At 36.4% G+C, this 14,659-nt stretch overlaps 1 protein-coding gene across 1 annotated transcript; it reads right to left on the bottom strand.

Moving 5' to 3' along the window:
- Positions 1-7,439: 7,439 nt before the first annotated feature.
- Positions 7,440-14,334, bottom strand: urahb (urate (5-hydroxyiso-) hydrolase b). Its single transcript, XM_051690410.1, has 4 exons — positions 14,195-14,334; positions 13,700-13,845; positions 7,951-8,086; positions 7,440-7,811 (listed from the first exon to the last, which is right to left on the bottom strand). The coding sequence occupies exons 2-4, from the start codon at positions 13,834-13,836 to the stop codon at positions 7,722-7,724; spliced, it is 363 nt and encodes a 120-aa protein (XP_051546370.1). The 5' UTR covers positions 13,837-13,845; positions 14,195-14,334; the 3' UTR covers positions 7,440-7,721.
- Between the last annotated feature and the right edge of the window lie 325 nt (positions 14,335-14,659).

Genomic DNA, 14,659 nt, shown 5'->3' with positions numbered 1-14,659 from the left:
GAACACATAAGGGACAGGTGAAGACAATCAACATGACAAGGACTAGACGAGGAGGCATGGCAAGGGGAAACAAGTTGGCAGGGTCAGGGGAGCGCATGGCAGGCACAAACACAAACAGAACCATGCGGTTAAGCACAACACCGAGACAAACACACCCACAGAACATGGAAGAGAGAGGGCTGCCAGACCAGGCTAATGACAAATTCATCTGACATCTCAGACATATACAGTATATACACTGCCTGGCCAAAAAAAAAAAGTTGCCGTTTGGATTTAAATAAGCAGATACTTAAGATTCTATGAATGGATCATTTTTGCAGTGGTTTAAAATGTTTCAACTGGCAACAATTCTTTTAACCCTTTTAACAATTCTGTCATTTCTTAAACAACCATGTCGGTATATGTATTGAGTTCGTGGAAAAGATGTTACAGAAGGGGCAAATTATTGGTCTGCATCAAGCAAAGAAAACAACTAAGGAGATTGCTGAAATCACTGGAATTGGGTTAAGAACTGTCCAACGCATTATTAAAACCTGGAAGGATAGTGGTGAACCATCAGCTTCACGGAAGAAATGTAGTCAGAAATAAATCTTGAATGATCGTGATTGGAGATCACTTAAGCTATGTTTAATAGTGAAATTAAGAGCATTTCCACATGCACAATGCGACAAGAACTTACAGGATTGGGACTAAACAGCTGTGTGGCAACAATAAAGCTACTTGTTAGTGATGCTAAATGGAAAAAACAACTTCAGTTTGCTAGGGAGCATAAAGATTGGACTGTGGAGCATTGGAAAAAGGTCATGTGGTCTGATGAGTCCAGATTTACCCTATTCCAAAGCAATTGGAAGCGCATGAAGTGATGCACCCATCATGCATAGTGCCCACTGTACAAGCCTCTTGAGGCAGTGTTATGATCTGGAGTTGATTCAATTGGTCAGGTCTAGACTCAGCAATGTTATGCGGCAATAAAATGAAGTCAGCTGACTACCTGAATGTACTGAATGACCAGGTTATCCCATCAGTGGATTTTTTCTTCCCTGACAGCACGGGCATATTCCAGTATGACAATGCCAAGATTCATCAGGCTCAAATTGTGAAAGAGTGGTTCAGGGAGCATGAGGAATCATTTTCACACATGAACTGGCCACCACAGAGTCCTGACCTTAACCCCATTGAAAGTCTTTGGGATGTGCTGGAGAAGACTTTATGGAGGTGTTCGACTCTCCCGTCATCAATACAAGATCTCGGACAAAAATGAATGCAACTCAGAATTAAATGTTGTGATGTTGCAAAAGGTTGTCAAAACAGTGCCACAACGAATGCATGCCGTAATCAAAGCTAAAGGCGGTTCAACAAAATATTAGAGTATGCGACTTTTTCTTTGGCCAGGCATTGTACATCTGTCTTTCACTGTGATTTATGACATACTTTTTTCTATTTTTTTTAAATAATAAAGTCTCTATTTAACTAAGTGAACTGAACTAAGCGAGTAAAGAATGTGTCATTGTTTTCTGCAGGTTGTGTGATTGTGGTGTCATAGATGAGGGTTGTGCTGCTCTTGCTTCAGCCCTGAGATTAAACCCCTCACACCTGAGACAACTGAATCTGTATAAGAATAATCTAGGAGACTCAGGAGTGAAGCTGCTCTCTGATCTAAAGAATGGCCCATATTATAAACTGCAGACTGTGAGTAGTACTAAATTCAAATAAATGTTGATCATTTTTTCATTAAGTCAAATTTCATCAAGTTAAATCAATTAAACAAATATTTGTGTTTATTAGAAATACATGTCCTGGATTAACTCAGAATCCTTTGTGCTGCATTCAAATCACAGGATGTATCATTGGAGACAATTGTATTCTAGATTTTTTTTTTCTTAAATGGGCTATTTGTGGTTAATCCAGCCCTGTTGATCTATGAATATATTCACTATGTGTATAAAATAAAGAGATTTGTATTATTTATTATTGACCAGTATATATCTATTAGGGCTGTCAATTAAACTTTCCCCCTGACCTGTATGTAAATTGCATAAAAAGGGATTTTCTAACCATTAGAGCAATTAAAGCTCAAAGACTTTCATGCTTTTAGCGAGTCCACAGTAAGTGAACTACAGACAACTCACTTTGTCAAAACACATTTACCTAGATCAGGTGATACAGCCTCTGAATGAGTAAGGAGCCGTTCACACAGAACACAGTCTTGCATTCAAAACAGAAACAGAGTGCAACTGAATGGAACAGAACTTTTTCACTGTTGAACTACTTTCAACTACTGAACGACACAGTGTTTTAAATGTGGCAATCGTGGTGCAAGATGCGGCACAATGACCAAAGTTACATAAATAAAAACTACGGATGAATACAAGAACATATCCTTTGTGAACGGCCCCTAAGTCTACCTCAGACAGATTGGTTTGGATTGTTGGCCAGTGAAATGGAAATAAAACAATGTATTGACTTCTATTCAACGCTTTTATCTGCCACAATAAAGTAATGAGTAAATGTCCTCATTTGAGGCCAATATTGATGTATGTTATTAGCATATGTTATTAATTTCAGTAAAAAAAAAAGAAAAATCTATATATGTAAGCCTTAATGTCTTTGTGTTTTAATGAATATAACTGGATGTTAGTGCAACAGTTTTTCTTAAAGGGTTATGAAACACTGATATGTTCATGTTACCCAATATAATTTTCATTTTAAGGAGATAATGCTAGTATATTGTTTGGACTAGTTTTGTTTTATAGGCTTCAAATAATAATAAGTGAGTTCCAGTGGATATGATGTAGATATGATTTCAGCATCAGTGGTGTCTGAATACCTCAGCTGATTATTTATGAGCATGTGTGATCTAATTTATTAACTGGTGCATTTTCACCCATCCAGCAGCATGAGTCACAATATACATTTATATGGTGAGTAATGTCTCTGTCTGTGTGTTTTATTTCTGTTCTTATAGGTTTGGTATGACAGTTAAATCTTCTCATGAGCAGCTGATGGTGAATAAGGAGCAACTACAGATACTCGCAGTCAACAGAATCAACAGAGACTGCACTTTTTCAATTAAAAATCAGATTTCACAGTAAAAACAGTGAAATGTTTTTTCTTTCCTACAAAGAAAAATTACTGTAATACAGGTACAGTCTTTAACATCATGCAATATTTTCAGATGTACAAATCTCAAGGTCTTTTTTTTGTGTGTGTGATCATGATGTGAACGCCCCATAGAAACAGAATCACAGCAAAGACAGTTAGACATATTAAGACATATATAACAAATATTCTATATATTCTTTTGTGCTGAGGATTTGATGTGGGCTTTTATTTTGGGTTTTATTTTTTTTAACTCTTGAGATTTGAATATGGTTTAAATGAAAAGGACACTAAATCTGTTCATTATATTATTCATTATTTATCATTCTCATAGTTCTTTTTACATGTCTGCCGTTATCTGAGACTAAGGAAAATAATTTTTAAAAATCTGTTTTTGTGTCTTTTGCTTTATGTATTGTAACCCAGTTACATCTGCTGTATTCCTCATTTCTGACACTTCCTGTATTAATCTCAGAATATCTAGCTGCTCTCAACATCACCTTGCAGGCAGATAATGAAAGCAAGAGCAGCAGTGAGTGAAAGCTCAGTGTGATTCAGAGCTGTGTGTCCCTCAACTCCACCTGTCAGCTGGACTTTCATCTGTTTATCCAGCAGCATAAAGATGTGTTAGAGAAAGCTGAGCTCCAGTTCACAGAGACAGAGCTGTTATTAAGTCTGTTTATTACTAAAGAAGAGTTGATAGTGGATCAGAGCTCAGCGCACATGTTAAAGGATCAGCTGAGTCTCTACAAACAGACCTGAATTCTCCATCAAACAGAAGGTGTTGTACCCCACAGTAAGATTGAATAACACATTTAATTACAGTATATTCTTTACTATTTAGTGCTAATCTCAATTTTATCACTGTATTTTGATAATCATTTATTCAGTTCTCAGTGTGTTTACACTCTCACAATGGTAATCTTTTCTGAAAGACAACTTTAACTTTAATTGGTGCTTTTATTTAATATTTTATGAATTGTGATTTGATTTAGTGAGCTCTTGGCCAGAATATTGCACCAAAGAACATTGAGCTGTTGTTTGCAGAAAGCCATTATATCCTCTACAAAGAATAATTCATAAGAGTCAGATTAAAGAGTCAAATTTAACAACTGATTCTTCCACTGTGTTTGGTTCTAGTGAATATGTGTGAAGTACCAGAAGTCTTTAACAACTTTAGAAAGGCTAATGGTGTAAAGGCTAAATAAATAACAGTCTCGGTGGAGATGTAGCCAAATTCTAGTTTCAGTTTACAGTCTTACTCATACAGGAAACATAGAAATTATTATTGATGATTCATTTTGCACTCAGGAGCGTCTACAAATTGTCCAATCTCTAGAATGAGAATGTCCCTCCCCCTCATACCTCCTGCCTCTGACTAACACAGAAAAAAAATATTTTCTTCATTTGTATTTTTATCTCGTTTTCCAGTACAATATCTAAACATTCCTAAAACAAGATAAATTTACTTGACAAGCAAAATGGCATAAGATACAGTATATTGTCTTGTTTTCAGTGAAATCTAACTAAATTTAGTGAAGTTTATGATTAAAACAAGAAAAAACGATTTGCCAATGGGGTAACAAAAATAAACTTAATTTAAAAGGAAAACAAGTTTATTCTTCTTACCCCATTGTCAGATTTATTTTCTTGTTTGAAGCATAAAGTTAACTACATTTTGTTAATAAAAAACAAACCAAAACATTTTATTCCAATAGAGCGCAACAGTTTGGTCCTGGAATTAAACATCCCATTAAGTATATTTAGTATATACTTTCTCCTGTCTTTTTTTTTTTTCCTCCCCTTTTCTCCCCAATTTGGAATGCCCAATTCCCAATGCGCTCTAAGTCCTCGTGGTGGCGTAGTGACTCGCCTCAATCGAGGTGGCGGAGGACGAATCTCAGTTGCCTCCGCGTCTGAGACCGTCAATCCGTGCATCTTATCACGCGGTTTGTTGAGCGCGTTACCGCGGAGACAGAGCACGTGTGGAGGCTTCACACTATCCTCCGCGGCATCCACACACAAATCACCACGTGCCGCACTGAGAGCGAGAACCACATTATTGTCACATCATCTGCTGTCTCTTCTTCTAGCCAGTTCACACGATCCTCATCCCCTGAATACTAATCCCTCACTGGACTACAACCCCCATCATGCATTGCCTCCCACCATTATCTCTCACACCTGTTCATTATTGCTCATTATCTGTGTATTTAAGCCCTGGGGTTCTACCATTCTGTGTGAAGTCTTGCCAGTTCTTTCTTAGTCTGCAATTCTGAGCGTTTATTCCTGTTTGCCTGTTTTGGATTTTTGACCTGTGCCTGTTTATTGTGGATTTTGCCTCTGTGTTCCCCATTTTGGATTTGTCTGCCTCGCTGGACTGTTTTCTGGTTTTGACCTTTTTGCCTGCTTGATCACTCTATTAAACCTGCATATGGATCCTACGTCTGCCTCTCAGTCTGGTTCGTTACAATTATAGCGACCATGAGGAGTTTTCCCCATGTGGTTCTACCCTCCCTAGTAACCGGGCCAATTTGGTTGCTTAGGAGACCTGGCTGGAGTCACTCAGCACGCCTTGGATTCAAACTCGCGACTCCAGGGGTGATAGTCAGCATCTTTACACGCTGAGCTACCCAGGCCCCCATACTTTCTCCTATGAACCAATGGCAGGTGGAGGGTGTGTTCAGAAAGCTGTTTTAAAAACAATGTTTATTTTTGCAATTCCATTCGGTAGCACTAGTTCCACAGAAATTACCTTAGCTTTAATATCATGTTAAAATGTCAGGTGATGAGCAAACAATACTCTTAATCTTTCAGATGATGATTAAAATTTCAAAACATTTTAAAGTTTTCCCCCTGTGAACTTTTCTTAAACCTCTTTGCTTTAAAAAAATAAAAATACGTTGGAAAGAAATCTTCTTACAAGTAAAATTACCAACACTTGTCAGGCCCTGGAAAAGGGGCATAAAAAAATTAAGGAAATCATTAAAGCCCCCTATAGCCTAAGGCAGTACATTTCAACATCAAACATCTCTCTGATACGGCTCATTCAGATACAATTATCTTACTGAGTGGGCTGTTTCATGGCTGATTTTAGATTGTCTTTTTAACATTGCAAATTAAATTGAGGATTTTGTGCTCTGACACATAAATGTATATTGATTGCAAGTCTTATCATGACAGAATTGATGCGTTTTCAGGTTTATTAATTAATTTAGAGAGCATCAGCAGAAATTCATAATTCAATATGCTGTTAAGAACATATTTTATATTTCACCCCAAATTTTATTTTCAGATTATCTGTTAACATTTAAGTTATAAAGATATAATAGTTGTATAAACTCAAAACTGCAGTCAAGATTTACTTGTATGAATTAAAGGGCATAAACCCAGACACATAGTCTAGATTTAAGATGCGAGGACCCATTAAATATCTTGGAAATGTTCTTTATGTGCACACAAATCTTACAAATCCTATTTGTTGAGTCAGTATAAAAATGTCTTTGAAATGTTTGTCCTTTCGATTTAGCATTGTAGATTGATGCGATGTCCTTTTACAGCCTTTGTTTCTACAGACAAAAGTGATCTTTTCTTCACTTTGTAGGCACAAATATGTGGCCTGTCATTGTCTGAGTATGAACAAAGCAAACAAAGATAAGCAGCAGATGAGAATGGACAGGACATTAATTAGACTAGAGCAAGCCAACCATTTCCACTGCACTTGAAAAGTTAATTACAGCATAATAGTATATTGATTGAAGAACACCTTTGAGTCACCACTACTCAGAACGTCTTAGTATGAATGAAATGTAAGAAATACCGTATTAAATTACTGTATATCCCTTCTTAATAGTGTTGGGTTTGAGTCCACCTTAGTACAGTCCGAATAAATATAAATAAAATATATATTATATTTATCTTAGTGTATATTAAATGTTATTTAGTGTTTTAAATTTTGAGAATTAATCTAGAAAGTTACGCCTAAGTAAAGAAACACAGCTTGAAGTAATTTCCTGGACCTAATACTTTGAAATGAACACTATGGTTGAGTTTGGAATGGCATACGACCATACTACTCTATAGATGTACTATATACAGGGGTTCAATTTGGAATTTTGAGGTGGGGGAAGCACTTGACTTAGGAAAGTAAGTAGCCATGTTCATGAATAGCATACTATCATACTACTCTTACTATTTCAACAGTATGCAATACAATACACAGTATGTACTTCACCTTCCATTTCTAGTGTGATGAATAGGCTAACTCAGAAATGACATCAATCTGCAGTTTGGAACATCTTTATGTGAGTGGACTACCTCAAAATAAACTGTACACAAAATTGCAGTCAAAAAATATTTTTATTAATATTTTTTATTTCCAAGACATCTGGAAACCACTCGCTGAATTAAACACGGTGAGGTCATGTGACAACAATGATGCATTGTTTGCACTGCTGTTTGAAATGCTTATTTGTGCATAATGTGTACTGTTCACATACTATTTAAAATAATAGGCATTGTGTGCAGTATATATTGCACAGTATGCAGTATGGTAAAGTGAGTATCAAGGAACTCTAAAAGCTGAGTATGGTAGTAGGGTTGCTGGAGTGAAGAGCTGCTCACTAGCTCCCCCTGTATGTGCTGTATGAGTATCTGCTGAGGAGCAATGGCAGATGGAAGCTCTGTTCAGCATCAGTTATGGTAAAGACTATCTAAATGAAGAAGAGACAAACAGTTTAGTGTAATCTCTGTGTGCATAGCAGTAATTCTGTAATAATAATGCGTTTAATAAAATTTAGATTGCGTCACTATATAGTCTTTTCCATTAATACATGAGTCTTAATTACAAACCTCAACATATGGGTAAAAACTGTCCTGTCCCAAGCTCTCCCAGTACTGGCCGGTCTCAAACCGCATCTTATACATTCCTGGAGTGAAGGCATCACTGGTTATTAGTCCTGGACAGCGTCCATCTGCGTCTGTGGTTCTGAAATGATCAATGACACACCATTAAGTTAAGTAAATGGACATGAAATATTGATTTGCATTGAAATTATTTTGTGAGAAGAAATCACTAAACAGCTGAAATCCACCTCCGGTTTGTGTCGAAGTTCTGGCGGTGTTTATTTTGCAAAAATTTCTCCACATTGTCCAGCTTATTACTAGACTACATGAAACATTGATATCCCAGATAGCACACATATATCTCCAAGATGTCTGTTTAAGATTGTTTCATCTGAAAGATGCATTTTTTACAATGTTTGCTCATCTGCAATACGTCTATAAGATGTATGTCAATAAGTATGTCTTGGATGTCAATAAAACATTCAGCACGTCTTTAAGAAGTGTATGCAGGGGCGTCGGACCGCAGGTATTGATGGACCTGAGTAACAGGGGCCCCTCACTGGAGGGGGTCCCACAGAAAGGCTTCACTGATATTCCATTATATTATAATTTGTTATATACAGTTGTGCTCCAAAGTTTGCATACCCTGGCAGAAATTGTGAAATTTTGGCATTGATTTTGAAAATATGACTGATCATGCAAAAAACTATCTTATTTAAGGATAGTGATCAAATGAAGCCATTTATCATCACATAGTTGTTTGGCTCCTTTTTAAATCATAATGATAACAGAAATCACCCAAATGGCCCTGATCAAAATTTTACATACCCTTGAATGTTTGGCCTTGTTACAGACACACAAGGTGATACACACAGGTTTAAATGGCAATTAAAGGTTAATTTCCCACACCTGTGGCTTTTTAAATTGCAATTAGTGTCTGTGTATAAATAGTCAATGAGTTTGTTAGCTCTCACGTGGATGCACTGAGCAGGCTAGATACTGAGCCATGGGGAGCAGAAAAGAACTGTCAAAAGACCTGCATAACAAGGTAATGGAACTTTAAAAAAAGGAAAAGGATATAAAAAGATATCCAAAGCCTTGAAAATGCCAGTCAGTACTGTTCAATCACTTATTAAGAAGTGGAAAATTCGGGGATCTCTTGAAACCAAGCCAAGGTCAGGTAGACCAAGAAAGATTTCAGCCACAACTGCCAGAAGAATTGTTTGGGATACAAAGAAAAACCCACAAGTAACCTCAGGAGAAATACAGGCTGCTCTGGAAAAATACGATGTGGTTGTTTCAAGGAGCACAATACAATGATACTTGAACAAAAATGAGCTGCATGGTCGAGTTACCAGAAAGAAGCCTTTACTGCGCCAATGCCACAAAAAAGCCTGGTTACAATATGCCCGACAACACCTTGACACACCTTACAGCTTCTGGCACACTGTAATTTGGAGTGACGAGACCAAAATAGAGCTTTATGGTCACAACCATAAGCACTATTTTTAGAGAGGGGTCAACAAGGCCTATAGTGAAAAGAATACCATCCACACTGTGAAGCATGGTGGTGGCTCATTGATGTTTTGGGGGGTGTGAGCTCTAAAGGCACGGGGAATCTTGTGAAAATTGATGGCAAGATGAATGCAGCAGGTTATCAGAAAATACTGGCAGACAATTTGCATTCTTCTGCACGAAAGCTGCGCATGGGACGCTCTTGGACTTTCCAGCACGACAATGACCCTAAGCACAAGGTCAAGTTGATCCTCCAGTGGTTACAGCAGAAAAAGGTGAAGGCTCTGGAGTGGCCATCACAGTCTCCTGACCTTAATATCATCGAGCCATTCAAATCAAATCACTTTTATTGTCACACAACCATATACACAAGTGCAATAGTGTGTGAAATTCTTGGGTGCAGTTCAGAGCAACATAGTAGTCGTGACAGTGATGAGACATATACCAATTTACAATAAACAGATTTACACATCACAATTTACATATCTAATATATACATAATTACACACAACACAATATACAAATAACAATATACAATATACAGTATACAATACACACAATATAGAATAATGTACAGTATACAATACAATATAGAATACACATTATACAATAAAAATAGTATATATAGTATATATAAAATGTACAGTAGGTTGTATTGTACTGTATTGACATTCAGGCTGTTGGTTGATAGTCAGTTGCCAGTGTGTTGTTAAGAGAGAATATAATTAAAGACAGTCCAGTGTGAGATACTGGGAGATCACAAACATGCGATTCATGCAAGACGACCAAAGACTTTGCATGACCTGGAGGCATTTTGCCAAGACGAATGGGAAGCTATACCACCTGTAAGAATTTGGGGCCTCATAGACAACTATTACAAAAGACTGCACACTATCATTGATGCTAAAGGGGGCAATACACAGTATTAAGAACTAAGGGTATGCAGACTTTTGAACAGGGGTCATTTCATTTTTTTCTTTGTTGCCGTGTTTTGTTTTATGATTGTGCCATTCTGTTATAACCTACAGTTGAATATGAATCCCATAAGAAATAAAAGAAATGTGTTTTGCCTGCTCACTCATGTTTTCTTTAAAAATAGTACATATATTACCAATTCTCCAAGGGTATGCAAACTTTTGAGCACAACTGTATATTGTAATAACATGCTGTTGGTTGGAATAAAATGTCGCAAGCCTCTGTTTTCCACCTGTAAAAATGGGGAGTTCCTCTATAATCTGCCTTGTCCCCTCCCAAGTTAGCAACCCCCACCCCCCTCAACAAAAGTGAAAGTGATCTGGTCCACGGTGCGCAGTCCAAACTGAGTACATGTCATCATGTCATTTGCTTAGTCCATTAATGTATCTACAGAAATGAACCCAAAATCAGACATTCAAAAGAAAAAGGAGCGGAGAAAGAGCGGGAGGTAGTTTTTACAGAAGAAATGTGAGCCATACCTGTCAATGTAGCTATAGGTGAATATTTGTTTGATATTCATGTAAACATGGTCCAAAATTAACACCTGGCTCACGCCAAATGTGAGAAAAAAAATGCTTTTAGTGAGAAAATGTACGGAAATATTCACCAGGTGGTAGGTATCATTATTAGCAACTGCATCATTACATGCTCTTCATTAAACAGTGAACAACAATCAGATGCTTGCTTAATAAAGTGACGTGCACAATTCAAATCAAACTGTCAACATCTGTTGCTACTCAGGCAATTACTGTATAAACATATTTTACTTCAGTGCAATATTTACCAAAAGATGTTTATCTATGATGCCTAACTGTTATTTTTTTTCCAGAACTACATGAGATACATGTGAAATTTTCCTCACATTAAGCCACCAAAAGAATATGTGAGGAACAAAGTCACCTGTCATTGTGCTCCGATGCCGTTGTCTATTTAAAGAGATTGTACCGATTTAGCATGTGTTCTGAGTATCAATGTAAATAATTGTAAATGGAACAATTTATGCATGTAAATAATAAACATGTAACAAATATATATGTAAAATAATAAATGCTGTTTCAAGACATTAATTGATGGAATATAATGAATTTGAACATTTTTCAAAAGCTAAAATGCAAACAATATTATGAAAAAATGACAAAATATAATTAGTAAAAGTAATATTTTCAAATTGTACCTAGAAGGTTAGAAGGTCCCTTCATAATTAACAGCATGAGCTGAGAAATAATTTATTTTATATATAAGTTAAATGGACATTGTAACCAAATATACCTATATGAATCCATGCATAATAAAATCAGAATCGAATCGAGAGCTTGTGAATCAGAATGAAATAGAATCTGGAAATCTGTAACAATACCCAGCCCTAATTTTAAGTTAATTTTGGACCCTGTGTAAATATCAGTTAGCAAGTTAAGAGCAGAAATGTCTCAGGATAGACCGAACAACCTGGCACTCTTCTCATTTCAGAAATGTTATGGTGACTTTGCCAACAAGAAAACTCTTGTATAAATATAAATTTATATATGTATAATTTATTTTGTTAGTAGGCTTTTTTTTAAATAATATTTTGCTTGATTCAAATAATAATTGCATTTGAAAATAAAAAGTTGTGAATTAGCACTGTTAAATATCCATCTAAAATGTTTATACTGGATATTATCCCTACCACAAACCCAAATTGGTCAGGGGGCCCTAAAATTGTTCTGTGCCCGGGGCCCAAAATTTGGTGCCAGGCCCCTGCATGTATGATTTAGATGTTTATAAATCTGATCTTTTTAAGGTATTAAGCAGATGTAAATTAGACTGTGAATCTTTCCAGATTAAAAAACATAAAACTCAGAGATGTACGTGTGCTATCTGTACTGGATGATTTACGTGTGCTATGAGGGAAGGATTTTATTTGCTTACTTGTAGAAATCGTAGAGTGAAACTAAAAGAAGGAAAGATGACTCGCAATACCCAAATGATTTAATCCCCAAATGTGCGGTTGTTACTGAAAAATATAATACCGCTAGTTGGCGCCATTGACCAATCAAAATTGAGGATTCCAGAGACCTGTGTTATAAACTCAATGGGTGTTTCTCAATGGTTAGAATGCAGAGAACAGACTTGAATTCTTATAAAGACCAGACTTGCCAAGCTACCTTGAAAGAACAAATTCGCAAGTACAGGAGGATGTAGAACACATCTATTGCGAGCTTTGAGATGTGCTGTGGTCTTCCTGTTGTGCAGTTGCCCATCCCAGCACATTTATAGCATTATCAAACACCAATGAAAGCATTATTATCATCATCGTACCAGTGAGGTTTAGCAGGAGTAGTGACACATTGAAAGAATAAATTCTGTTAACATTTGTTTCCTCCATGTGTTTATTACTTTATTAAATTAATGCCCAACAAAACAACAAATGTTGACGGAGTATGACGACTCTCAGGCTTTTGCGAGCTTACAGCCGGAAACTCTTAAGGGAAAAACACAAAGATAAATGTCCTTTGACTGCCACCGTAGAACCGCTATGACTTCTGGGACTTCAAACGGGTTATTGCACACAAGTCACCATCCGATGCATCCACGATATTCAGCCTGATCAAGAACACATCCAGGTAATTTTATGCATTCTCGATACTTGCATTTTTGAGTGCTGGAATTGAACTCCGGCAGTGGATGATGACATTAGTTGAGTTCACGAGAACGTAAGAACACATAAGAACACACATTGAGAAACACTCATGACATGCAGCCTATAATAATGCAATAAGCGTTTTTATAATCAGATTATCAGAATAAACAACTCTGCCAAATAGTATCGTTCATTAAACTGTACTGTGAATCCAATCAGAACTGGCTCATCCAATCACAATTTAGAGTCATAACTATCCATTCATTTCAAGATTTCAGAATAAAGAGCAGCATGAGCATTCTTCAAAATATCCTCTTTTGTGTTCCATGGAAGAAAGTTGTGCAGGTTTGGAAGGATATGAGGGTTATTTTTGGGTAAATGAACCCATTATAGTGTATAGGCCTACAGTAATTAAAGATCCTTCATACAGACACATAAATGGTTATCAAAAGTTATAGTTTAATGATGTTAAGTTTGATTTGAACATTAGACTGAAAGTTAAAAGGGGACATAGAATGTAAAAAATCCCCATTTCATGAATTAATGCATTGTCCATTAGAAAATGCTCTCATATGTGGGAATATTCATCTTATCTACACTTATCCCAGAGTAATGGCTGTATCAAACAGTTATTGTTGTACCCACCCGACAGTTATGAGGTTCCAAAGGGTCATGTGGGGGTCCAAGCGGTGTAAACTGAGGGCCATCCTGGCCGCTGGGACCCCGTCCCCTGTATTCAACACATGAGTAGTAAGAGGACCGCTGCCCTTCAATGGACTCATAGCTGTTCACTTCACACACACACACACACACACACACACACAACATACAGATTCATATTTTCAATAGGTGTACAACAAAATAAAGTTGATCTATTTGATTTATAAGAGTCAGAGTAGATTAATTCTACGAGTGAAGAATTCATAAGAGTGAATTAAAACTCAAAGTAACATTGTAATATGGTATATGGTGCTAAACTACTGACAACTTTAACTTTAAACACAATTTATAGAGATTTAAAACATGAGGCACATTGACAGATCTCGTAATTTGTGTTAAATGATGCACACCCGCCTTTTCTTACTATAATATTAATAAACTGAATTTGAACATTGATATTTAGCAGTAGAAAGATCTTACCTGTTTGGAGGACAGTGTCTTCTGGCTGTCTTTTAAATGAGTATAATCTGGACTCGTCACTGTTTGATTAATGTTTCAATGAGTTAATAAACTAAAACAAACCAGCGGTGGCATACAGGGTTAATATTTAATTGGAGAGTTGTTTATCATATCATAGCATCACGTAAAGCAAATATGGTGACCATAAAGTTCCAAAAACAAAGATTACTAATTTGAATCTATAATACCTTGAGGTTTTTTTATTTTACAAAAAAAAGAGAGGGGTGAAAAAAAACGAATGCAAAATCTTGTTAGAGAGAGTCAATGGACTTTGATCTGTAGTAACTTGTTTGATTTGGTTCAGTTGGTCAAAGACTACACTATAGTTAACTCGTCAACATAAACATTACACAGTTTCACTCAGTCTCAACAGTACCATCACATCGACACCAGCTTTAATAATCTATATCATGGTGTAGATGCTGG

Source organism: Myxocyprinus asiaticus, chromosome 46 (assembly GCF_019703515.2).
Source record: "Myxocyprinus asiaticus isolate MX2 ecotype Aquarium Trade chromosome 46, UBuf_Myxa_2, whole genome shotgun sequence".
NCBI classification, from domain to species: domain Eukaryota; kingdom Metazoa; phylum Chordata; class Actinopteri; order Cypriniformes; family Catostomidae; genus Myxocyprinus; species Myxocyprinus asiaticus.
This window is presented reverse-complemented; position numbering and strand designations above follow the sequence as displayed.